General features: G+C 43.2%; 1 protein-coding gene across 1 annotated transcript in view; it reads left to right on the top strand.

Moving 5' to 3' along the window:
* POU6F2 (POU class 6 homeobox 2) overlaps positions 1-26,271 on the top strand; it is a 369,287-nt gene that overhangs the window by 310,030 nt on the left and 32,986 nt on the right. The window contains exon 6 of the mRNA XM_059397244.1: positions 5,922-6,059. Coding sequence (XP_059253227.1) covers positions 5,922-6,059 — 138 coding nt within the window. The remainder of the gene's footprint in view (positions 1-5,921; positions 6,060-26,271) is intronic.

Raw genomic sequence — 26,271 nt, 5'->3', positions numbered from 1 at the left:
AGAGCCACCAGGGCCAGGGATTTGATTTCCAACCCTTCCTTGACCCTAAGGGCTCTCTCTCAACTGGAAGCATCAAGTGTCAACGGAGAGCATCCAGCTTCCTTGCCTTGGGGTAGGACAGCTCTGAAACCTTAGTCACACTCCAGAGCCCCTACGGGATCAGAATCCTTCCCTTCTCCACCCTGGTTCTGGGGACCCGAACCTCAGACATGAGATCACTTTAAAAATTTATCTATTGGGGTGCCGAGGTGGCTCAGTTGGTTAAGCAGCTGCCTTCAGCTCAGGTCATGATCCCAGGGTCCTAGGATCGAGCCCCACATCAGGCTCCCTGCTCAGTGGGGAGCCTGCTTCTCCTCCCTCTGCTGCTCCCCCTGCCTGTGCTCTCTCTCTCTCTCAAATTCATAAATAAAATCTTTAAAAATTTTTAAAAAGTAAAATAAAATAAAAATTTCTCTGTTACTGAATGTGGCTGGATAGTAAGTAGAGCATTATTTGGAAGTTATTATACTTACAGTTTTGTCAAAAATTTTTTAAAAAATCAAGTTTACTCTAAAACTATAGTGAAATCAGTGTGATTTGACATTGATGAACCAAAGATATTTTAGGGTATGGTGGTGCCTAGGTCATCCCTGCAAACCTCAGGCCCTCCAGCCAGAGACTTCTGACGGGCAGAGGGTCGGAGGGTTAGCATCTAACACTTCACCATCACTGCACAGAAGCGGGCAGACAGCGAGTGGAAGAGCCGGGCTTGATACTGAAACTCTCCAACCTGATTCCTAACTTTCTGTTTGTATCACAGAACAATCATGAGACCTAGGGGGAAAGCCTAGTAGGATAAAACCTTCATCAAATAGGTCGTTGAAATAAATGTGGCCAACCTTCCAACACGTGTCTACTGGTATTTTCCTCCCCCTTTTAAGAGAAGACTTGAGGGTAGTGAGTGCAAGCACTGATTCGGTTAAGAGTCACAGGAGACCAAGAGACACATGTGTCACATCTAGAGCCTAAGAAAGACAAGGACCTCATGCACGTAAATGAACTCGGGCAGCCCTATTTGCCGTCCTGTGTCCAGGCAGCCCCTGCAAGTCTCTAGGACCTTCTGCGGGAGTGAGCGATGATGAATGCATTTATCAACATCCTCATTTAAAAACAAATGGCGCCACAGTTTCCAGGTTCTAAATTGAGAAGTTAGTAGCAAAAAGAGCTGCTCCACAGTCCATACTCTATGAAATCCACGTAGCTCACGAGGAGTAGGACAAAACTATACATCATGGGCAATTCTGCTCCAAAGAAATGTTTTGAGCCTGCTGCATTCACAGGTCCCTCTCAGAATAAAGGCATAAGCAGAATATGACACCATAGGTCAGGTGCCTCATCGTCCTGCCTTATTTTCATAAATAAGGTTCATAATAATAGAATACTGTAATCAGCAATGTCTCCTGAGAAGTATTCTGACTGCTAATGCCCAGGTTCAAGAAACCTGAATTCTTTACCAGGCTCTAGGTTGTGAGTCTTTCAGAGAAAGAGAAGATGGGGCAGGATTTGGAGAAAGACAGCCCTCCATCAGGGAGTGACATAATTTATGATGACAGTTATACGGTGACCTACATATGACATCATCGAATGCTCCTGGAAGAGACTCTATCCGAGTTTTTCTTGTCATCACCATTTAGTGACCTCAGAGAACAAAGATTAGTACAAAGCTCTGTAGAGCTGGGAATATGGATTTTTTCTCATTATGAAGTGAGCACCCAATATCCATATTGATATGGAATATTTGGAAATAAACCATTGCGAATCCTAAGGAAAGATTTTTACAGATCTCTCTGCATGCCTTCACTCTCAAATCAGCAAGTGTGGGATAGATTCATTCACAATATTTTGACACGAGGCAGGAATTAAACTCCAAAATGGGTGTCCTTGTGGAAACCCAACAAATGTTGTCAATGAAGTATGAGGATAACATGCTAGAAAAGTACCCTTTTGCTGGTCCGTCATGAACAACCCCGGCCTCAGAGTCAGAACTGTGCCTTCCCCCTAAATTTCTCTATAAATAACCAACTACAGGAAGCCCAAGATAAGCAGGTAATGTCAGGTTTTCAGTACTTCTTTTCGATGTCCTCAGGTCCAAAATATAAACTTTTTAAAAAAATAAGTCAAATAAAATCAGAGAATACAGTTAAAATATCAAAATAGAAAATGCAATTGCCTGCGTCCCCATTATTTCCAAAGGGAGAAAATTTTTGTAAAGGTGAGCCCTAATTCTGACATACTGATGAGTTCAAAACCCTCCTGCACCATATGAACCGTGAGAATGATAGTGAGCATGTATTCAGAACGTGGTAAATGTCAATTATTATTCTAAAACTTTTGTCCGTATTAGCTCATTTCATCCTCATGATAATTCTGTGGCTGGTACCGTCTTTATACTCCTTTTACCCATGAGACAATGAGACCTGATTTGCTAGAGGTCACAAGCCAATGCAGTCTGGTTTCAGAGGCGATGCCCACCCCTCCCCCAGTGCAAAACTATTTTTAAAAATTTCCCGGTTATGCTACTCTCTAATATTGTGGGGGTGGCAGGGAACTATCTCAAGAAGTTAGTTTTTCTATTAGAAGGTATTTAGACTATCTGTGAATTATAGAGCTAAAGCTTGATGTATTCACGGTGCAGATTCCATTTGGAGGCAGTGTGAGAACTCGAGCGCTCTGCTCCCGCTTGCTTGGGGGGCGTCCACATTTATAAACAAGCCTGCCCTGGAATTCAGCCTGACTTTTGAGTCGCCGGTCTGTGGAAAATTCAAGTATGTAATACAATCGGACTTTATCAGGGCCACCCTTTAGCTGCTTAGGTACGTCGGCAATGAAAGATCTGAAGGCATAAACTTGGAAGCGACTACCTAGAATGTTGACTTGCTCATTATGTACATTTATTGTGCCCGGGCTCCTCGCTGTCCAAATCTACCCCGAGCCTCCAATCAAGGAGAAGGACTGATAGGAACACTGCTAATATGACATGACTGGGGACAATACAGAGTGACGTGACCGGAGGTGATGAAGGAAACACTTATGGTTTCCCGACCATTCCCTCCCCATCTCTGCCACAAATCTCGACGCATATTACATCCCTGCCTTGGCAGTCTCAGATAGAAAAGCCCAAAGATATTTACAGAGCTGCATCCGTCAACAACACCAATGGTCCACCTGAAAGGCTGTCAGTGTGCAGACCGACTTGTCCCGGCTGTCTGTATGCACCACACCCCCTGCCTTCAGCTCTAGCTGTACTTCCGGGGATCAGGGGTGCATCTCCCCAGAGTCCCTACACCTTTCGCAAAGACCTAGGGATGCAGGACAGGAAAGAAGAGAGTCACCGAGTTGGCTCTTGTTCCAGTAAGAGGGAAAGGCAGCAAAGAGGGGGGAACTAAGACCAGGATAGAGAGGAAAGAAACATTAAAAATCAACAAAATCCTTGCATTTGTGGTTGCTTTGGCAACCTTCCAGAACAAGGCAAGGATACCTGTTCCTGCTCCCATGACAAGAAGGCTTAAGTAGCTACTTTGTTTCATATTCAGAGCCATAATTCATTCTTTGTAGAATGTCTGAATTTACAGCAAATATATGGAACTACAGCTGAACATACACTCAAATCCTAAATGTAAGGAATTCTCCTAGGACACCACTGTCTCCAGAGAGTAATTCCATAATTTCCTATTTAGAATTTTTGAATGACCTAGATGTTAGGGAAATGTCTTACAACTTCTGAAAATATTTTCTCTTCATTAAGGAGGAATCACTGTCTCTCTTCTTCAGAAAACATTCTGCACGTACCGATTTAAATTTTGCACCCAAAACTCCTGGACAAAAGGGCATATTCGACACAAACACCAAGCGGCACATGATTTCATTTTTCTCTGAGATTGAGAAGCATATTTGGAGATCTCTCTGAGCCTGGGGAATTTCACTGTGATTTTAACTTGTATGGCATAAAAGAAGAGTAAACATAGCATATAGCATGTGAGCCGAGATAGTGTGCCTGTAGGCAGGGTCTGTCCGGGCAGTTTGGGGAAGGTATTCCCAAAGATCTTCTCACTTAATCAGTGGGGAAAAAGGAAAAAAAAAAAAAAAAGGTACACGGTACAAACTCTCTCACCTAAGGTAGTCAATCCGTAAATAGAGAGGGCTCCACTTACCATCCACCACTATTTGCCTCATCTACACTATGAACATCGAAAGCCAAGAACACAGCCAACCTGAATTTTAAATCCCATGGTGGTAATCTGGGATGAGACAGGGTTTCTTTGAGGCTGATGAATGAGAATTTTTTTTCTCCTTAAAAAGAAAACCATTCCTGTCTTTTAGGAGAGAGATAAAGGCAAAAGACACATAAAGTAATGAGCTTAAATGGATTTTCACTTCTTTAAAAAAAAAAATGCGCTAGGTCAGTGGGATTTTCTGTAGAACTAGTTACGTGAAATTCAGTTATAGATGAATAAAGAAACCAGAGAGATAAGGATATCACATTAATGAAAAAAGAATTCTTAAATGCATGTCCCTTTTGATGTTTCCCCTGACAATCAGTTTTCCCATCCTCATCGGATGATATAAAACTCTAGGCAAATTTCCAGAGGAGGTAAGCAATAAGATACAATCTGAGGGAAAGAGGGAATGAGGAAAAGAAAGAAATAAGAAAGACTAAGAGAATTGAGAAAGTAAAGAAGAAAGTGGAAGAAAAGCTTCTGGGACCTGAATTAAGTATGGCATTAATTTTTTCTCCAAGTCTTAGTCTTGGCAGGCTTCTTCTAAAATGCAGGAATTTCATGGATGTGGGAACTGGTGATGGAAAATGCATTATTATACACAACAATCGTTGTACTTGAGAGGAACTATATGGGAAAAAATAACACCCTAGAATAAATACAAATGAAATTCATGTATCAAAACCAATACTGTGAAAATAGTTTAAATGTTTCTTGAATTTATATCTAGTCATTAACCTAAATGCAGATTTTAGTTCAAGCTACACTTCTGCCTCATGGTCAGAAGGCCTGAAAACCCATGGCGTGGAAAATTGGCAGGATAAAGAATATTGAATTGGTCTCCATGGAAAAACGGGTTTTGGCAGCTATACCCTGCTCCTTGAGTGGGTCCCCCCACCCAAGTCAAATTCTCCTCCCTAATTCACCCTGCTCCCAGGAAGAGACCCAGGGAAGGCCACATACTAGTCCAAAGCAAGCAGCTAGGCTTCAACTTGGCCAATCACCAAAGGACCTTCCTCACTGGCCTTGAATCCCACGGTTGGCATGAGCTGCCCCTCCCCCCAGGTCCCAACCCTGGACTCCCCCTCTGAGAACACAGAGGTGGTAGGTTTCCATTGCTACTGACTTTGGTTTCCTTCAGAGAAGAAGGTGGAGTGAGGCATCTGCCTTTCGCCATGGGGAGCAACTCACAAATGAAAATGATAAATTCATTTAGAATTTAGTTAGAAATCCCTAACATCTGTTCCTCCTCTCCACTTCTACTCCCAACCTACGTGAATCCACATTCGGTCTGCTGGCCTCAAGGAAAGGAGACATTTTCCCAGAGTTTTAGGTAGGCTAGAGGACACAATCCAGGGACTTCTCCAAAATCGTTTATCCACCTGGCAAGGCCCTGACAGCCCACCACAACCCCAGGGCCCACCTCCTTCTCTCCTGGGGCTCCACTAAGCAGCCCAGGGTGGGTGGAGCCTGTTTTCTTCCCGGCCTCATAGCTAACCTCCCCTAGAGTCCACAGCTTGTTCAGCAGGCTCCCTCTTGGAGGTTCTGGGCCCTTTGCATGAACCAATTGGAGGGGGACCATCCTTCCCCAACGTGAATGTTGTACGGTGTGCTGTGCCTGTGCCTCTCTTGGTGGTTTCACCCTGATCTTTTCTCTCTTTGCAGCTGGTTAATAATCCACTAGCAAGTCAGGCTGCTGCAGCAGCCGCCATGGGCTCCATAGCAAGTTCACAAGCCTTTGGCAATGCTCTCTCCAGTCTTCAGGGGGTCACGGGTCAACTAGTTACTAATGCACAAGGACAGGTGAGTGGGAGATGGGAACAAGAGTGAATTTTTATGGCAGATTGAACTCGGAAAGGAAATGAATTTCTTTTGCATGACAGTGATATGTAACTGCATCCATTTGAGGCAAATAAATAATGTTTACTAGCAATGTCAAGAATAGGAGAAGGGTTGGGAGGGGTTTCTATATTTTAGAAGCAAGATTCTTTTTTTCCTTCCCCTAGAATGGCTAAGTTTTCGTTTGTTTTTATTTCTGTACGATGGCTCGTGTTCTGACCTTAACTGAAGGAAAACACTTTCCATGACGGGGCATTCTTTTTTTCTTTTTCCTTTTTTTTAAGGTAATTTTTAAAATAAAAATTCAGTTTTCCTCTTTTATTTATTCATTCATTTTAAACTTGGACAGCGGGGGGAAACTGGGACGTTTCCTTCCCCAGTTGCTCTAAGATTTCTAAAGCAGCCCTAAGCAAGCCAGGTTCTGACTGGGGGGGGGGGGGGGCGTGATGGGAAGGACCAGTGCATTCTTGGGAGAGCAGCAAAGGGAAGGGGTGAGGGTCTCTTGCTGATTCTTCTGGAAGCCAGGCTGGGTTGCGTATGTCTAAAGGCTTGCTTCAGTCAGCCAGGGCCAGGGCCAGCAAACCTTCCTCATGTCATGGGCAGCGTGCTGGTCCCTTTACGCCCCTCATGCGCCCGCCTCACGGTCCCGAGGACACTGACAGAGCTTCAGATGACGGGGCTCCCCGTTCAAGACCCCAGTAAACCTAAAAGCTGCAGAGAAAGCAAACCATAGTTAAAGCTGAGGGTATCAGAAGCGCCCTCCACTCAAAGGCTCGACATTGACCCTCAGTGGATAGAGCACCTTGACCTCAAGTGTGGCCACTTCTGAGGGTGGGAGCCCAAGGTGGAAGGAGCTTGCACGCTCTCAGGATTTTCCCTCCCAGACTTATTTACTCAGCAGTGAGTTTACGGATCCCTGCTTGGCCTGCTCTGTGAAGAACAGGAATGGCGATGTCTTGCACCCTGTTTTTATTTTACATAAAGAGTAAACAGAGATGCATTATAAGCTAAACCATCTCAATCTACGTCCCAGGGCAAAAAAGCTGACCTTGGTATATTTCCTGTGCGGGTGCGGGATTGTCCCGTCAGAACCCCGAGGGCTGAACGATGGAGCTTGTCAAAGAGCAGCCCCAGGTAATGAATCATCTTATCACAGGTGCACACCACACATATTAAAGGAGGGTTGTATGAACACCGTGCCCTCCACAGTCACCTCTCAATGTCAGCTTTAACCCTTGTTCCAATCCCTTTTCATCAGAGCATCATTTTATGCAGCCGGCTCTAAGTGGAGGCTCTCAAAAGCCTATTACGATTTCTGGAGGGATGGGGTTTGGGCACGGAGGAAAAGTTGGTTATAATATCTGTAACTCATACTCCGATCAGGTCGGTCCTGGAAGCTGCTTCCCAGAGTTCTGCCCAAAATAGAACACCCCGATTCATTCCTGCCAGCAGCTGGCCCTTGAGATGTAGATTTTAGGAGTTCCAGATAGAAAGCACATCCACTGATGTGTATTTCCCCCTGACTTTTCCGGCTCCAGAGTCCAAGGAAAATGCACCACTCTGCCCCACCGCTTGTGAGTTTGTGATGGAGAAAATGCTTTATTGCCGAGAAGGAATTATTAGGAGTTTATTCTTCTGGTGATTTAATGGCGGGTCATCTTGCCAGTTACAAATCCATCCCCTTCTGAGGACCTAGAGTTACAGCCTTTCCACTCCGCTTGGCCTTTGCCAGCTCCCCCCTCCGGGGATGGTTCTCCCTCCCGTGAGGACCCACAGGGAAATGAACTTCCCAGTAAAGCCTCGATGGGCACTCTGCATATATCGAATAAGGGTTGGTTCTAATTTTAAAATTCTTCTGTCTTAGAAACTATGCTGTAATAGTTGATTTGATGTGGTGCACGAACCTCCTAAAGTGAAAAAAAAAAAAAAAATCACATCACAGAGGAATCGATACTGCCCACTCGTGAAGTCTTGTCTGAGAGTTTTAGAAACATACCCTGGGGTGTCATGTACTCCTCCCAGTGCTGGAAAAGACTGAGGTACTCAGTTTCCAAAGCTAATGAATTGGCCACGTTCCCGTAGTGCTGTGTGTGTGTGTGTGTGTGTGTGTCTCTGTGTGTGTCTGTGTGTGCGTGTGTCTGTGTGTGTTTTTAAAAAAACTTACAATATAAACACAATCATCTTTCCAGAAAAAAGTGCATGCTTTGTACCTCTTGGCATAAAGATACTTGTTTGAACCTCATGAAGTGGTGAGATTACAACAAAAAAGAAGGGCAAAAATTATTTGGGGTGTGTGTGTGTGTGTGTGTGTGTGTGTGTTCCTTACCCTTTATTAATGCGGTACAAAAAATAAGACTGCATTGGAATCAGGTTCATATAATTAGCCTTGCTCAAAAACCCGTGTAAATGAGAATTACTTCACCCAGCCCATTTTCAATTCCTTAAAAATCTCCACAGAGCTTTACCAGAGAAGGTACAAAGAGAAAACTTAATATATTTATAGATCCTTTCATTTGAGTTCTTGACATCAACTATTTTTTACATTTGAAAGTCTGCCCAGAAGTCATAACATTAAAATCTACACCTAGGTTTAGAAAGCTTGTTTTACTCTGCTGATATTTGGGGGAGGTCGGCTGCAGAGAAGGCACCGGTGGGGGGTCCCCTGAAACTTGCTCCCTCCTGCTAAGATTCCCTCTCTTGGCTACTTGGAAACGGAAACAGTTTTACCCAGGAAAAGAACCCTGACTAAATTCAGACCTGCCTGGAATAGGGCTCAAGCTCTACATGTTTCTAAATTTGGACCTTGGGGCAATCAGTGATTTAATCTTTCTAAACCAGAGCCTCATCCTCAAAGTTTAAGACAACCTCGGTGAGGAGGCCCAGGGCTGTGGATCATGGTTTCTGGGCAAAAGGCTCTTGGTCTTCCTGCAGAGAAGGGGAGGGAGACATGCCCCCATCTGAACAGGGAGAAAGCGCCCCTTCATCGGGGACTTGCAGTTTGTGTCTGACAGTCTTAGAATCTGACTGTTTCCATTTACAGGTTTTCAATGAATTTAAAGGAATGGGAAATCTCCATATATTAAAGGACTTTAGTTTTTTAGTTCCTTTTTTTCCCCCTAACCAGTTCAGTCATTCTTTTCCCCTTCTGCCTCTGCCATCCATTTATGGTTAATTCAGAAGTCGTGCACTATTCCAAAGAGTGATTCATTTTCACAGAAACACTATATTCCGAAGTCACAAAGCAATATTGTACCCCATTTTTAAAAAATGGTATATCATACCCACCTTCACTCTGAGGTGAAAAGGTAGCAAGTGTCCTATTGGTAATTCATAATCTTGGAATGTGTAATGACTGTCACACTGCTGAGAAGAACATTCTCGTTCTCTTTGCTTCCTAAATCAGGAACTCCTGTGAGTGTGGAAGCCGGACAAGGGAATGGGCATTAGCAAGACACGTGTTTGAATCAGGTCAGCCAATAACTAACTAGCTCTGTGACTTCAAGCAAGTTACATGAGTTCTCTGGGTTTCAGTTTCACTATGAAATAAAGATAATAAAATCGAAGTCCCCAGATTTGAAGATTAAGTGGGGTCAGTTGTGTAAAAAGCCTACCATAGTTCTGGAGTATATAGTTAAAGACTCAGTAATAATTAGCGGCTGCAGAAATTATCATCATCATCATCATCATCATCATCACGGTTTAGAGTTCTGTCTAGCATTTTCTGGAAACCTCTCTTTGGTTTGGATATATAGGAAGAGGCAGTACAGCACACAGGCAAAACCAGCACACAGCAGGTTTCCTGCTCTGGAACCAGGCAGCCATTCATCGGCAGTGAGACCACAGGTTGACTTAATTCTCTCGTGCCTTAATTTCCTCATCTGAAAAGTGGGGATAAGGGGCACCTGGTGGCTCAGTCAGTTAAGCATCTGCCTTCAGCTCTAGTCATGATCTCAGGGTCCTAGGATAGAGCCCCAAGTCAGGCTCCACACTAGGCAAGGAATCTGCTTCTCCCTCTCCCTCTGACCCTGCCCCTCCTCCCCCCTGGTCATGTGGGTTTTCTCTCTCGAATAAATAAATAAGTAAACTTAAAAAAGAAAAATGTGGATAAGAAGATAACCATCTTCTAGGATTAAATAGTTCAGCCTGTGGTCAGGCACATAGACATCATTCGGTAATGCTAACATTCAGTATATGCTGTTATTATTAATTAAGATGCTATGTGTTTTCAGTTCACACTGTGCACACAAACCCCCACTGTGTGTGCGAGGAGTTTTAAATGTGAGAATCTTAGCAGGAGAACATTAAATTATTTTAAGGAAATCTTAGCCTTACCCCAGATAGTGCAGTAGGGGTGTATGTGTGTGTGTGTGTGTTAACACTCGTACAGTGGGTATACTCAGGATTTGGCAAGTAGATTTACCATCGATTTGTTCAGCTATAGAACTGGCTTCCCTATTGCCCCTGGCAATATCTCCTTATTGGCATTATTGCAGAAAAGTAAAAGCAAATGAAATTTCATTTTATCCTGGGGCTAAGAAAAGCATTTTACATTTTAACTGAAGCTCAGAATGTTTCCTGATGAAATTAGTTCTCGACGGATGTGAAATTTTCTTAAGTGGCAACAAGTCAAACCAAAGTCCTTCCCAACCATCCTTAAAGAAACAGTCAAGTTAAAAAAAAAATCAACAAAACAAAACAACATTACTTTTTTAAATCTTTTTCTTATTTTTATTTTTTTAAATATTTTATTTATTTATTTGACAGAGAGAAAGAACACGGGCAGGGGGTACTGCAGAGGGAGGGGGAGAAGCAGACCCCTCACTGAGCAGGAGTCTGATGCAAGGGTTCGATCCCAGGACCCCAAGATGATGATTTGAGCCGAAGGCAGACATTTAATGGACTAGCCACCCGGGTGCCTTTACTTTTTTAATGTATAAAAAGGAGAAAAATTTAAAGGACCTACCCGTTCACTTCATGACTCAAGAACACACGCAGCATTACATGAAGAAACAGTAGTTGAGCAGAGCTGCTTTGGCAAGACAGAAGGATTTGCAGTAGGGAGGCATTGCCGTCTAAAAGGACCAGGTCATGCTCAAAGAAAAGCAATCTCTCAGTTCCAGTAGTAGCCTCTGCAATGTAGCTTAGAAAGTACACCCTTGACTGTACAAAACCATGGACAGTGAGTTGCCTCTATTCATGGCAGCCCTGGGTTGAAGAAGGCCAAGGCAGGAACACCACCGGCCCCGCGTCTGTACACATCAATTGGGAGACCATCCTAATACCATAACTTTCAAATATGTGAAAAATACATGTCTTAGAATTGAAGAATTCTAGGTTGGGACATTCCTCTGAATTATAATCCTCAAAGGCTAAAGAGCATCTCTAGAAGGGAGTAGAGCAGCTGAGATCCCGGGCTTTGAAGGAAACAGGTTTGATTGGCACACATTTCTAGCTATCTGGCCTTGGATAAGTTACAGAGCTCGTCTGGGCCCCTGTCTCCTCATCAGTGAAGATGGGACTGATAAGAGATCTCACATACTTCATGGTGGGGTTAAACATGAGAGAGCAAGCAATGGGCTGAGCACAGTGCCCGATATGTCTTAAGTATTTAATAAAGTATATTGTTATCAATAAATTCATGTTATAGCTATTCTTCTTTAAATGAAAAGCCAGCAATTGGCCCTGAACTATAGGTGGCTAAAGTAATTCAACACATAATTTAAATGGAAAGAGGAGACTCTTTCAGAGAAAATCACTACAAGATGAACAAAGATGAAGTTGTAATAAATGCAAATTTCCGCCAGAGAATTGAGATGTAATACATTTATTCAATTGAGGTCCATTGAACCTCTCTGTGGGTTTTATTAGATCTGTACAGGAGAACAAATAAAGCCATAGCTGCCCACCTTTGTAAAACGAATTTCAAACCCTGTGCAAAAGAGATAAAGTGTGTTAACTCAGACAATGTGACTAGAGCAAATGGGGGGCCTCACACACACCCAGCTAGAGCAAGAGGATCAGGAATTTAGGGAGTTTCACACATATTCTTACTGTATTTTATTAAAGATTTTATTTATTGATTTGAGATCAAAAGAGAGTGGACAAGCGTGGGAGTGGGGGAGGTAGGGGCAAAGGAAGAGGGAGAGGCAGACTTCCCACTGAGCAGGGAGCCCAATGCAGGGCTTGATCCCAGGACCCAAGGATTGTGACCTGAGTCAGAGGCAGATGCTGAACCAATGGAAGCACCCAGGTGCCTCTTATTTAATTTTTTATAATAAAACACATTAGATGTATGAAAAGATAAATATAATTTTTTCAGGAGCACTTGGGTGGCTCAGTCGGTTAAGCATCTGACTCTTAATTCCGGCTCAGGTCTTGATCTCAAGGTCTTAAGTTCAAGCCCCAAGTGGGCCTCCACATTGGGCATGGAGGCTACTTAAAAAAATAATAATATTTTACAAAAAAAAAAAACAAAGGATCCTTCAGAGATGTTAAGTATTAACATCTTTCCATATAAGCTTTAGTTCTCTTGCTTATTTTTAGAAGAAATAAAACATTACTGATACAGTTGAGGCCTTGACACTTTCTCCTAATGCCCCTCCCTCCAAGGTGATAGATACTATAACACTGGTAATTCCTTTCATGCAAGTTTTACATCTTTACTAAAAAAAAAAAAAAAGAAAAAAGAAAAAAGGTATCTTTCTAAAAAGCTACAAAATCATATGTACAGAATACCATTTTTAATACTAAAAATAGACATGTTGCATAACTAAGAATCAAATATGTTTTGCTGAAAATTCAGAGTAGGTATCTAAAAATTCAGGGTTGGTGTCTGTATATTTTTGCCCAAATATGAACAGAACAATCTATTTAGATAATGGTTTTGGCCATGTTTTCTAAACCAAAACTCAAAAAACAGTCTAACAAAAGATTTTCTTTTCTCACTTGCAAATATTCTATAAAGTCTTAAAAAGGTGTAAAAATTCAATCACATGCAGTAGAATACTTATCAAATATGCATTTTGTTAATCACATCTTTTTTTTTTTTTTTTTAAGAGAGAGAGAGAGAGAGGGTGCGTGTGCAAGGTAGGGAGGGAGACAGAGAACCCCAAGCAGGCTCCAAACCCAGGACCAGCCAGTTGGGGTGGGGAGGGGGGCTTCCGCTCAGGACCCTGAGATCCTGACCTGAGCCTAATCCAAGAGTCAGAGGCTCAACCGACTGAGCCGCCAGGTGCCCCTTAATCACATTTTTTAACACTTTTAAAATCTGCTCTTTCCGGAGACTGGGAAATAAATGTTCATGGGATTAGTAATATTATAAGAATTTTACCCTGGCTTCATCTGAGTAATAAAGATGAAACAATAACAACAATAAACAACCTCAATCTTTCTACTAACATATCAAATTTCCCCTTCGAGCCCAATTGAGAGCTTTATTTCCTCATTTCAGGAGAGGCCATTGCATTAAAGCCCCGTTTCCCTAAGTGTGCGCCTTGGAAATAAATGAGCCCCCCGGGGCGCTGCACGAAGGAGGGTCCCGGCCGGGAGGCGGGGGGGGGGGGGGGGGGGGGGGCGCGGGCTCCGCCCCGAGGGGCTCCGCCGGGCCGGGCAGCTGGGCTCCGACGCGCCCCAGACCCCTTTAACTTGTCGGACCCCGCTTTCCCCAAACTTCCTGTCCACCCCACATTTCGCAGAATGGAACTCTGCAGAGCACGCTTTGGGAAATGCTGCGGGGAGTCATTCGCTTCGTTCCTATCCGCGCTTTGGACTGCGAGCTGATGATTCAGTCCGAAAGAGCCCCCTCCCGGCTTTGAGGGCGCGCACATCCCAGAGCACGTTTGCGGGGAGCCGAGACCGGGAGGTGGACGGACGCCGCTCTGACCCCTCCGCTGCGCCGCTAGCGCGCAGGGCCATCGCAGGTCCCCTCGGGACGCGCCGCCCGGATCCTCCGGTCAGGGCCGGAGAGGAGGGGGCCTGCTGGTGGAGTGACCCCGGGCCTGGCCCTCGGGTCCTGGGTCCTCGCCCTTTTGAGGAGTGGGCCTCCCTGGATGGTAAACGGCGCTAATGAGCCCTGATGGCCCTGGGCTCCGCAGTGATTTCGCGGGAGATGGATTTGATGGGAGACCTTGCCTCTGCAGTGGCTCGCCTGCTGACGCGCGGGACATAATTGGGTCTCTGAGATGGCAGGAGCATGCCCTGGCCCTGTACTTGACAGTGAATGGTTCAGCCCACACCTTGGCTGCCGGGGCCAGAGGTCGCCTCTCCCTCCCCACCGTGTGATTCCTCCTTACAGCCCCCATTTCTGAAATGAGAGGGTTAATCCTATTAATGCCAACACCCCGGAGAGTTGGCCAGTTTGAACTAAAAATGAAGCACCCTCTGAAATCTTTCTTCCCACGCTCCACCCAGTGCAACCTGTCGTTCGCAATTAAAGGAGTGGCCAGAAATACACAATTAAAAAAAAAAAATCTTGTTTTAGGGGATTTACCCTGTAGATTGAGCCAGAGAGAACCAAGTTCTCTTTTATCTACAGCAGAACTTTGGATGGTGGTGGTGTTACATTTTTTTCTCCACTGCTTTTTATTTTTTTTTTTTTTCAGTTCTTCAACATAATATTTCATTTTCCTGGGAACAGAGAAATGTGTTCTTGTGTAGGCTCCTGAATGGAGAATGGGCACATTCTTTCCAGATAAATAGGAAAGGGGCCAATTAACTAATGAAACAACCTAATTAACAGCTATAATTCCAAACAGGTAATGGGTTTCGAGGTACTATTCACAGACAGCTTCCTCAGAACTGATCCGACTCCTCGCATCTTTGACTAGCAGCATTGACATTCCATCCAGACCGCAAGGTAGTATCACTAACCCCTGCGCATGTAGCTCATTTCGGTGAGCAAAGCTCTAGAACCGTGTTAGTTCTTAGAAGAGCACGCAGTTTGATTACCCCAGCTGTGCACACAAGCAAACTTTTGAGATGAAACCTTAAGAAACTGGCAGAACTGAGATCTGAGCCCCAAGTCCAACCTCATCTTCCAGTACCATCATCACTTTCTTAGGTTTAAAGACCTGGGTTCATTTCCTGGATGCTCCGTTAGACAGGACACAGACTCCAGAAACTTCCTCGCTCCATCGGCAAATGGTAACTGTAATTCTTACCCTATCAACCTCGAAGATTTCTCTTGAAGATATATAAACACACTTGAAAACTACAAAAAAATGTAAACCTTGCCAAAATAAATATGTTATTTTAATCAGTATTCTCACCTTATTATTTTTGCTGATCTGAGGAACCAGAAAAGGAGGGAGTCTCTAAAGCAATGAGATAATCTTGAAAAAAAATGACCTCAGGTCTCCACTTTATCTTGCCGAGGGGAATATGAGCCCCAGGGCATCAAGGTCTGGGGGACTATGGGTCCCCTGCCTGCCAGACAGATAGCTGAGACAGGCCGGAAGAGTGCATGCTGTGTCCTTGATATGGGCGCTCAGCAAAGTGAGCCTTTCAGAGCCACATAGGAAACACCAGGTCAGTGAATGTTGGCTTGGAGCTTTTTGTAGTATCCCTCAGTAAAGTGATTTTGGAATTGAGGAAGCTCCCAGAGTGGCAAGGCACTATACATTTCTATATCCTTCTCTTTGGAACCCTCCCTTCTAGGGAAGTAAGCCCTTCCAAAGAAAAAGAGTAATAGCTAATACTGTATTCTGAGTTTAGGAAGTCACTGATAGTAAATTACACCATCAGTTTAAGAACAGCTTTTTTACAATGGAAGAAAATACTACCGCACTAAACAGATACATCAACTGTTAGGGCAACCTGATTTCACAGATATTAAAAATAGAAAAAATGTGGGACTCTTATAATTGAGGAAGTGTGCTATTTATTTGATAAATAACCTTAACCAAATACAATATCAAAAAGACTGGGCTGTTGACGATAATTTTCTTTTCAGTAATCACATTTTTTAGTAGAAAGTCAGGGATGGAAGTAGAAGCTATTTATGTCTCAGTTTTCACAACTAGAGAATGAAAATTAAACCTGGTTTGGGTCTGAGGGTGAGGAAAGAGAGGAAGTACTGAATTTTGACTTAGCATCCCTAAATCAATATCAGTTTTTTCAGTGAAAGATTTTTATGGTTAAGTAGAACATTCCTAAAGAGGAGAAAACATTAAATTTACATGTAAGATGCATTCAGCCTCCAAATAAATGTTCACCCAACCGTTTACTACACCATATGCCCAATGATACACCCAACTTTTTTGTTGGCCTGTCAGTTGTTGACACAACACATTCTTCTTAAAGACATGGGCAACATGTCCTCAACTCACAGGCCAATAAGGGAGAAATGAGAAATAGATCAGAAGTAGGTAGGAATGGAAAAGTCATAATTCAGAACAGTGGGGAGAGCCAGGTTCAAGTTCAAACATACAGAAGGAGGCCTTTGCACAATCCAACCAAATTCAATGCATTCACATAGAACATTGCTCCAAATTGTGAATCAATTCATCAACTAACCTTTTCCATCTTGTAAAAGTAACAATATAAGTAGATCCTGAGATGTCGTAAGGTGGGGCATTCAGGGTGACAGCACAGTCGAGATGTGATACAGCTTTGTACCTAGAAGTCAATGCCATCAGTCAAGCACCGCTCCGGTACACAAAGGAAACACATTACACACTCCCTACCTCTGACACTTCTCGATAGATATTCACCAGAACACTGTGTCTGAGAGTTAGAGGTGAAGAGTGGGAAGGTCTACTTGGTCCCATGGAAGGCGCCCACTGTAAAGAGTACAGGCTTCCAAGTTAGGGACCATCCCCAAGCAGCTCTGCCACCCCAGGCAAGGCAGCTAGTTTAACTCAGCGGCTGTCTTCACTTCTGTGCACTGACAACAGTCCCTTCCTCTCTGGGTTGTTAGAGGGATTCGTACTAACAGTAATAAAATTCCTAAATTCCTGCCATCTATTGAGCACTTTCTTTTTTTTCTTTAAGATTTTATTTATTTAGTTAGTTATTTGAGAGTGAGAGAGCACAAGGTGGGGAGGAACAGCAGAGGGAGAAGGAGAAGCAGGCTCCTCGCTGAGCAAGGAGCGCTGTGTGGGGCTCAATCCCAGGACCCTGGAATCATGACCTGATCCAAAGTCAGACGCTCAACTGACTGAGCCACCCAGGTGCCCCTACTGAGCACTTTCCACATAGTAAAGATTTGCTTAGCTTTCAATAATATTCTATTATTTCATTTCACCTTTACCCCAACCATGGACTATGCCTGATCCCTATTGTACAGATTAATAAACCTCCAAGATCACCCAGCTGATGGCAGGATGGAAACTCAATTCTTGTCTGCTATTAGTGATCGCTCTTATCGCTGTGATCTGATACGAATTTAAAACTTTCTTATTCACCGATGTATCCCAAGCGGCTAGAATGACACCTGGCCCACAGTAAGCATAAACATAGTAATAAAATCTGAGGAGTGAATGAATAGAGCACTTCATATAAGCTAATACGTTATTCAATAAGCATTTTACAAAAATCCATCATTTCATTTCATTCTCACATTGCTCTTGGTCTAATATCTCTAATTTACATCTGAGCAAGCACAGGTTCAGAGAAGGGAACCAACTCCCCAGAGCCACACAGTTAGTAAGGGAAGGAGTCTGGATTTGAGGGAAGATCTAGTTTCTTCGAAGCCTTCGAAGCTTGGCTTTCTTCTGAGTGAAACCGCTTTCAGCACCTCGGGAACAGACACTGCCTGCCATACGGCAGCCTTTCCATAAATATCTCGGGCTCTTCACCCGCATATATTTTAATCCACTTAGGGTGGCTGATCTAAAGTAGAGTTGTTAACTATATTGAAGTCTTATGGGGAAATGCTTTTAAGCACCCAGCATTAAGGTGCCTGATGAAAATGGCATTGTCTGTTTACTTTGTTCAGTTTTTTAAACTACTAACATTTAGGGGCTGCTGTAAGGAGTATGCAAGTCAGAAAGGATGTTAAATGCTTAACACAGCAGAGTTAGCCAGCAAACTCCACCCCTACCGTCTTGTTCCCTTGACCCCGTGCATCTTGAGACCTATGGTCACTCCAGCACGTGGAGGGCCAGGAGGAGGATTTTGAGTCCACTGCCCACACCGTTAGTAACAGGTTAAGCTGGCTGCCTCGCTTTCTCTACAGTGTAAGCAGCAGAAGGCTAGGCAATGTGTACTTTCCCTCTCTATCATGACTACGTGGCTGCTGGACTTCATTTAATCCAAAGGCAGGGGCACAGGAGTATTATTACCTGCTAGGTTCATTTAACTACTGCTGCTTTCCTTGATGCTCTAGAATAAAAAACATATTCACCTGCCTTCAGTAAATCTTTAGGTGACATTAGCAAGCTCTCCCAGGCAACCAAAAGGAAGAGATTTAGTGATATGTATTGCTACCAAAACAAAACTCTTTTAACCTGACACGGAACTGGAAGATCTCATTGCAAGTTATGGATGGATTTTTAATGTGGGATCTTCTCAGTATTATTGAATTAGAAAGGAACTATTTGCGTTTTTTAATATAAAAGGTGACATCCTTGGGGCACCTGGGTGGCTCAGGTGGTTAAGCTGCTGCCTGCAGCTCAGGTCAGGATCCCAGGGTCCTGGGATCGAATCTCACTTCCAGTCTCTGCTCAGCCGGGAGTCTGCTCCTCCCTATCCCCTTGCCCCTCCCCCAGCTTGTGCTCACACTCTCTCTCAAATAAATAAAATCCTAAAAGGAACCAAACTTATTCCTGATAACGCTATACTTCAAAAACAGCTTTTGAAATAAAAAATTCCAAAATTCATACCATTGGTATAAATTTTACATTACTGAGCTTAGAACAGGACAGTTAAAAAAATCATTACAGTGGTGGTTGATTCATTATGATAAATTACATTTTTTTGGACTGCATTGGAAGAACCTGAGTCAGTACACACACACACACACACACACACACACACACACACACACACAGGGACATTTAAAATAGGAAGCGCAAAACCATGAGAAACCACACCAGGACAGGTGCATTGGCCCTTTCAATCACATCCATCGATACCTGCCCGATGGCTGTGGCTAAGGGGGCAGATTGGTCACCTTTGAAAATGAGGATGCAATTTTATGAGAAAAACTCATCAGCATCATTCTAATGAGTTACCATCTTTGTTGTGAGAAATGAGAAACTCTGTGGTCTCACCCTAAAGAGTATTAAAAAAAATTACTAAGAGGAAATTGAAAAAGTAATATATGTCAGAGTGATGAGGCAACTTTTTTTCTGATTGAACAGGTAGATAAATATGGCAAGCAGTATCAAAATACATTTAATTTTGCCACAACAATGGATATTCTCTTGACAAAAAGCATATGAATCACCTCAGACTCATGAAACCAGGTGGTAATAAATAGATGCATTTTTTAATGATGCTTGGAGTGGTTTCATTCCCTACGCTTCTTTTTTTTTTTTTTTAGATGCTTGTTTTCTTGTTTATATTTATTTAAATTCATCTTTACAGGCTGGATGCCCTCACAGTACTAGGTAATGCTAAATATGGGCAGCACTTTTCTTGAGCAATTGCCAAACATTTCCTCACTGGGACCCACTGCTCCAAAGAACCTAGAATGTTGGAGATCACTGGTCCCCAATTTATATTTTTTTTGGTTTGTTTGTTTTTTGTGGTTTTTTTGTGTTTTTGTGGGTTTTTTTTTTTAGCTCATTGCTATTGCTTTTTTTTTTCTCCCATCTGGGAAAAAATATAAAATATACAGTTCATAGGTCCAGAGCTTCATCTAGGGATGTTTACTAAAGCTTCTAAGGACCAAGGCTGAGTCAAACTAAAAGGTGTTCTCCCAAGCAATAAATAACATTAATCTGATTTAGTCACTTAATCTGGCATCGGCAGGCAGAAGCAGAAATACTTCCCCACATTCTAGGTATTTTTTTGCTGGTATTAAAACTTAAACTCTTAGGCAAAGCCATATAAAATCTTACAAAGTTGGTCTGTCTGCAAAATGATGGCTTCACTACAGTGATGATCCTCTTTGGAAGGGAAAAATAATGTTTTCAGAATTCCACAGCGTTAGCAGCAGCAAAGAAAATAAATAGGACTCAGAGTTTAATTTGTAGTCGTTGGGGGAAAAGGGAAAGATGATGAATAACGAATGTTACAGTTCATCCTTAAGAATCTGTCTTTGCTATCTGGTATGTGGAACAACCCTCTGGGCAAATATAACGACTATTAAAAACGAAAATATAAAGGCTCTGCAGAGAATTGGAAATTGGGGCATTAGATCATATTTACAAACATTTTCATTCCCTACCATTGAAAATCGAGTGAGAAGCCACAAATTGACACCTGGACCACAATGGCATGAAGGAATTTGCTTTGGTACCAGACGTCACACTTGCCCTTGTTATGTATTAACCATGGGCTGAAATATGCATTCTTTAAATTCCAGTTCTCATTCTCTATAGGAAAGTCTTAATACGTTCACAGATGAAGAGGGGGGAGCTGTGTGACAGCACAGTGACCCAGAGCCCTCGTTTACCACAAGAATGAATTCATACGAGGATCCCTGTAGTGGAATCAAGATGGCAGAGGTCTTGCAACGGGGTTGTGGTCGCCAAGGAGGAATGTCATTCTGTGCAAACCGAGGGGCATTCCCCACCACGCTCCTGTCCTTCCTTGTCTCCAGTGGGAAACCAGCAGTTTCTGTTTATGTTCTTGGGGACCAGAGGTCCCAATGGATCTACCTCTACCACCCCCCTGATTGCTACCTGATTGCCGCCTGATTTCGGCAGGCATCAAATCCAGCTGCTGCTGCTTCTTTTTTTTTTCCCTCAGTCTCCCAAAATGTAGAACAGTGCCTGGCCTTCTTCAAAGATTCAACAAAAACCCTGCTACTTTTCAAGAGAAAATAAGAACCTCTCAATGATGGGTGAATTCAGCTGTCCAATGACACATGTGAGCATGCAAACAGGCAGTCCTTAATAAGGGGGACCGCGGGAGATCACCTCAAGCCCCTTGGATTAAACCTCAGACTCTTGCCCCACAATTTTTCATAGACGCTTAAGGAAACACAGTCTTCTAGAGTGACCTTAAGGTGCCAACAAGATGCCCCGTTCCATGACAGTACTCAACACTTGGGACCTAACTTAAACATCCCACAGCCACCAGGCGGGAAGGGGGCCTCCTTCCTGCTGCTGCTGCTGTGGAAAAACATACTCTTTCTCTGATCAGTGCAGCTATTTCTCGGAAGGAGAAAAGAGGCTGCAACCCCTACTCGTCAAGAGTGGGGGCTATGGCTTCATATAGTGGCTGCCATCTTGACCATCCGGCCTACTAGAAACCTCGGCTCTTTTCTTCATTGGCCAGTTGCTGGTGCCATAGACAGCAAGCTTTACAGAATGCTCTTGTTAATCCAAAAGAAGGGATTTTCATGAACGCAGATGGCTGGGTGATTTCCCCGTCTTCTACAGTAGGAATGAGAGCAGGTGGTATAGCTGGGTGATGTGCACAGAGCAGACCCCAAAAAGGATTTGCTGAGTGAGTGAGTGAGTGAGTGAGTGAGTGAGTATATAAGCGTTTAACTTGTGCATGAAACAAATGAATGAATAAAGCAACACTTTTAATTTTGAAGCCATTCAGAATAAAACAGAGATGTTCAATTACCTGACTTTTCCAGATAATGTGGAAGAGATTTTTTCTTTGCTAGAATCACCTAGTCATTTCAATCCCCTACTCTTTCTGACAGTAAAAGAGTTGCTAATATGTCTGTATTATCTCTTTATACAAAAATACTTTTAATATGTAAATATTAATATTCATATAAACAAACACAAATTGCTAACCATAAGCAATAAATTTCCAAGGGGAAGATGGGCATGGAACAAAGTGGCAATTTCTCCTTCCATTTCCAAAAGAATCTCTCCAAATTCCACTTCCCTTCCCCAAAGAAAATTGCATTTAGTCCTGAAAGTCGTGTTTACTTGAGCTTTGCTAGGAGAACCTTTTCTGTGTCACTAGATATTTCTGTCCAGTCACAGATGAAGTCATTCAACTTTGAATTCTACATCAGGCCCAATAAAACTCTGAGCGAATATTTTACAAAATTCATTCTCCCCTCTTCTGTCTTCCTCTTCCCACATTCTAGTTAAGTAAAAGCAGAGTAGTAGAGGGAAAATAGCACCACAGAGAAATAAAGAACTCCTAAATAATCCAGAGCTTACCAATATGCCTTCCAATAGAGTAGATTTATAATTCAGATACAATTTTAAAACTTGCGGTGAGGGATGTTGGGTGGCCCAGTGGTTAAGCACCTGCCTTTGGTTCAGGGCATGATCCCAGGGTCCTGGGATCAAGCCCCACAGTGGGCTCCCTGCTCAGTGGGGAGTCTGCTTCTCCCTTTCCCTCTGCCTGCTGCTCCCTCTGTTTGTGCTCTCTCTCGCTCTCTGACAAATAAATAAATAAAAATCTTTAACAAAAGAACTTGTGTTGACAGTGGGCACCTATACTGTGCTCAAGAAAAGGATTAGTGTCCTGGACACTGATCCCTGCCCACCAGTCACTCCACGAGTAAGACAGGCAGTCAATTACAATAACTCCCCACTTAATTCCTATCTCACTGTAGATCATCTTGTGCACATTTAATTTAATCTTTAGACTACACTCTAGATCAAAACTTTTATTCTGCCAATGGTTCCTAATGCTTGAGTACAAAACCAAATAAAAGAGAGAATAGAAAAAGCTCACGTTTACAGTAAAATATGTAAGAACAGATATTGTGATGCATCTTAAAATTTTTAAAAATTGAGGGGAAAAAACAAACAAACAAACAAAAAAGCACCTGCATGCAGAGTGTTGAGTGTGCCAGATTCAGTTGTAGTGTTATTGTAATAGAAACTGTCAACAGTTCAGACCGTGGCCGCAGCTGCTAACTTCACTTTGCCAAAGGACTCAAGAAAGACTCAGGTCCAATAAGAATGATCATTGTATCAATTGAGTTGACTCTTACCTGGGAGGCCTGTCAGTTCCCTGAGATGTGGAGTTTCTTCCACAGTGTTTGCTGCTAATGGGCCACAGAACCAGGATTCAGGCCATGCTCTATAAGCAAATCATTCCCCTCGTGAAAGTCGAGTGGGATCCCTTTCCCCCTGACTCACCATTTGGAATTGGAAAACAAACACATTTACATTAGACTTTTTCTTTCTCGACAATTAAACAAATTAAAGACCGTGTTCCAGGCTGCTTTTGGGAGTACTGGAGGGTCTTGTGCTCCTTAATCATATGTCTAATTAAAGATAAGACAGGAAAGGAAGACCCATATGCACACCTTTATCACATCTTATAAATCTGCTGTTGCTGATGAGAATGGTCTTGCTAAGATAACTGCCAAACCACCGGGTTGAAATTCCCCGATTCTTCTGACCTTCCCTTGGGTGTTGACACTCTCCCCTCCTTTGGGGGCCACTGACTTTCCCTAGTGCAGCTCCCAGGTTGTGAAGAGCCTCAGTGGCATTTCAGCAATGAAGCCACTGCCATACTGTTCGTTTTTAAGTCGGCTGACATTTTTTTCTTTTTTCTTTTTTTTATTTAAATTCAATTAGCTACATAGAGTACTTCGTGAGTTTTGGATGTAAATTTCAGTAATTTACTGGCTGACCTGTCCACAGTCAGCATAGGCTCTCAGAACCAAACCAAGTTCATAGTCAATATAGTTCAATATGGTTCAATATAGTTCATAGTCTATGACTATAAGTTCAATATACACGTGGGAATGTGTATATTGTGCTCACAACTGTAACTCCTCCAGCAGCCGTCACTCTCTCTCCACTTCTAAGCCTCTTTCTTGCCTTCATTTCTCCTCTACCTTGCAAGTGTTCTTAGTGAACAAAGTCCTGTGACCCACAGGGACTCCTTTTTTAGTATTACTGACCTTGATGATTGAGGTAAAGGCAGTCCCCTCTCTTTACCTGTTTTTAAAATTATAGATAGGAATGGCTTAGAAAATACTTGTTAATATTCATGATGAAGTCATGTTTAACTTATTAAAAAAAAAAACCCACTGAACTATGGTCCCGGAAGGACAAGCTTAAATCTCTTGGTCACGTAATTGGCAGTTATGAAAACCCTTCCCCTAAAGTGGGGAGCGAGGACAGAAGTGATACCCAGCAGGGTAAGATCCTCAGAGCCTCTCACTGTCCCCGTCAACCGGCTCGGTGGCCACAGGCTGTCCCCTCCCCTTGGATTAAACCTCAGACTCTTGTCCTACAACTTCTCATAGGCCCTTAAGGAAACAGAGTCTTCTAGAGTGACCTTAAGGTGCCAACAAGATACCCCATCCATGACAGTAATCAACACTTGGAACCTAACTTAAACGTCCCATAGCCACCAGAAGCATTCCCAGGAGGGCCTCCTTCCTGCTGCTGCAGCTGCTGCTGTAGGAAAGGGTAGTCTTTCTCTGGTGGAGTGATTCTCCTTCCTTCAGCTTGCTGCCTCCATTCCTGACAAGGAGGGCTGAGGTGGGGAGAAGACAGATGGGCATAAATGCGGCCCCAGGTTGAACTGCTGAGAGAGCCTCTGCCCTCTGGGCCAGCAGATGGCTCAAGCCAGCTCTCCCACGAGCTTGTCTGAGGCACAGCTGGGACCTTCCAACAGCTATAGGACAGTGCTACAGCTCTGTGTTATGTTATTAGCACAGTGCTATAGGCAATGTGTTTTCTTCCAGCTACATACTCCCCTCCCAGGGACTGGTTTTCTCCAAGTCTACTCTCCAAGGCTTTCTGTCCCAGTGCCCATTCCTCAAGGGGGTCCTCTGGGACAGGATTATAAATGGCTCAGACCCCTGATAATGAGTCCAGGGAAACAATCACCCGTCTTTGCCTGTTCTCAGTGGGAGGGTAGCAAGGGCCAATGCAGTAGAGCCCTCTCTCTGTGTCCCTCTCCCTCTCATCCCTCTCCTTTCTCTTCCTTCCTCTTCTTTGCTCTTCTTTTTCTCTCTTCCCTCCTCAGCTCAAAAACCATTGCCTCTCACCTTTAGATTCCTTATGGCGTATGTTCCCCAACTTTGAGGGAACACTATTTACTTAACTACCTTTATTAACCTAGAGGTGAGGGAAAACTCCCCATGCCCCCTTCCTGGGAGTGAGGAAGACATACAGAATTTTTAAATCTTTCTGTGTCTGCCCTCTGAATTCTAGAAATTGTCCTCCTGGTTTTCAGCAGCATAGTCTATTCCCTCCCTTGGAACGCAACGCCTACTGAATCTTGGTGCTTCAATGGAAACTTTCAGCTTAGCATTCTATTATAAGACAGGAAGGATTTAACTATTTTTCATGGTGAACTACTGTTTTCTGTTCTTCTTGGTAAATTATTTTCATAGTAAAGTCATACCACTCAGAAAAATACAAGAGAGTTGTACAAATTAATACAAATGCCAGGAGTTACACACAGGCAATATAAACAAAATTAAGCTAAGAACAAACGTTTATTGAACATCAGTTTGGTTAGTGAAGTATTGTTTGGAGACTTGTGTCCCATTTCATCCTCACAATGTCCTTATGAAGTGGATGTCATTATTCCCATTTTACAGATGAATACCCTGAGGTTCTAGGTAGTGAGGTCATTTGCCAACAATCTCCCACTGGTTAGGGGTTAGGGGCAAAACCTGGGTTTGCACCTGGGCAGTGGATAATTTAATTCCTCTATAAACATATCCTAAATTCCATTAAGCAGAATGATCTTTAATGGCTCTTAGGAAGATTTTAGAGGATTATTTTTATTGATGTTATGGTTATCTTTACAACATCTGGTTTTCATGCAAATTATCCTTCTCCTAATGTGACCACAAGTGACACTGCAAAGATCCTGGCACTTCTAATTCTTTACTCTTGTCTGTGAGTGGGGGTCTGAAGTTGAAAACCAATCATCCAACAGGGATCCTAATTCTGACAGCAGGAAACACTGAGTAGGTACATATTCCCAGGGGTAGAACACCTCTCAACACCCAGAACACAAGCATCAAAATGTACACCTTCAGCCCTTCTTTTTCGCAGTTGCTCATTAAAGAACTATGTGGAGTCCCTTTCTTGCAAATTGGTCTAATATAATTTGCCTCATCTCCTGGGCTTCGGTGATACCACCTTCAGGCACCGCCATGCCCACT

This window comes from Mustela nigripes, chromosome 4, assembly GCF_022355385.1.
Source record: "Mustela nigripes isolate SB6536 chromosome 4, MUSNIG.SB6536, whole genome shotgun sequence".
NCBI classification, from domain to species: domain Eukaryota; kingdom Metazoa; phylum Chordata; class Mammalia; order Carnivora; family Mustelidae; genus Mustela; species Mustela nigripes.
The sequence above is the reverse complement of the archived record's forward strand: the minus strand, read 5'-3'. Positions and strand labels throughout refer to the sequence as shown.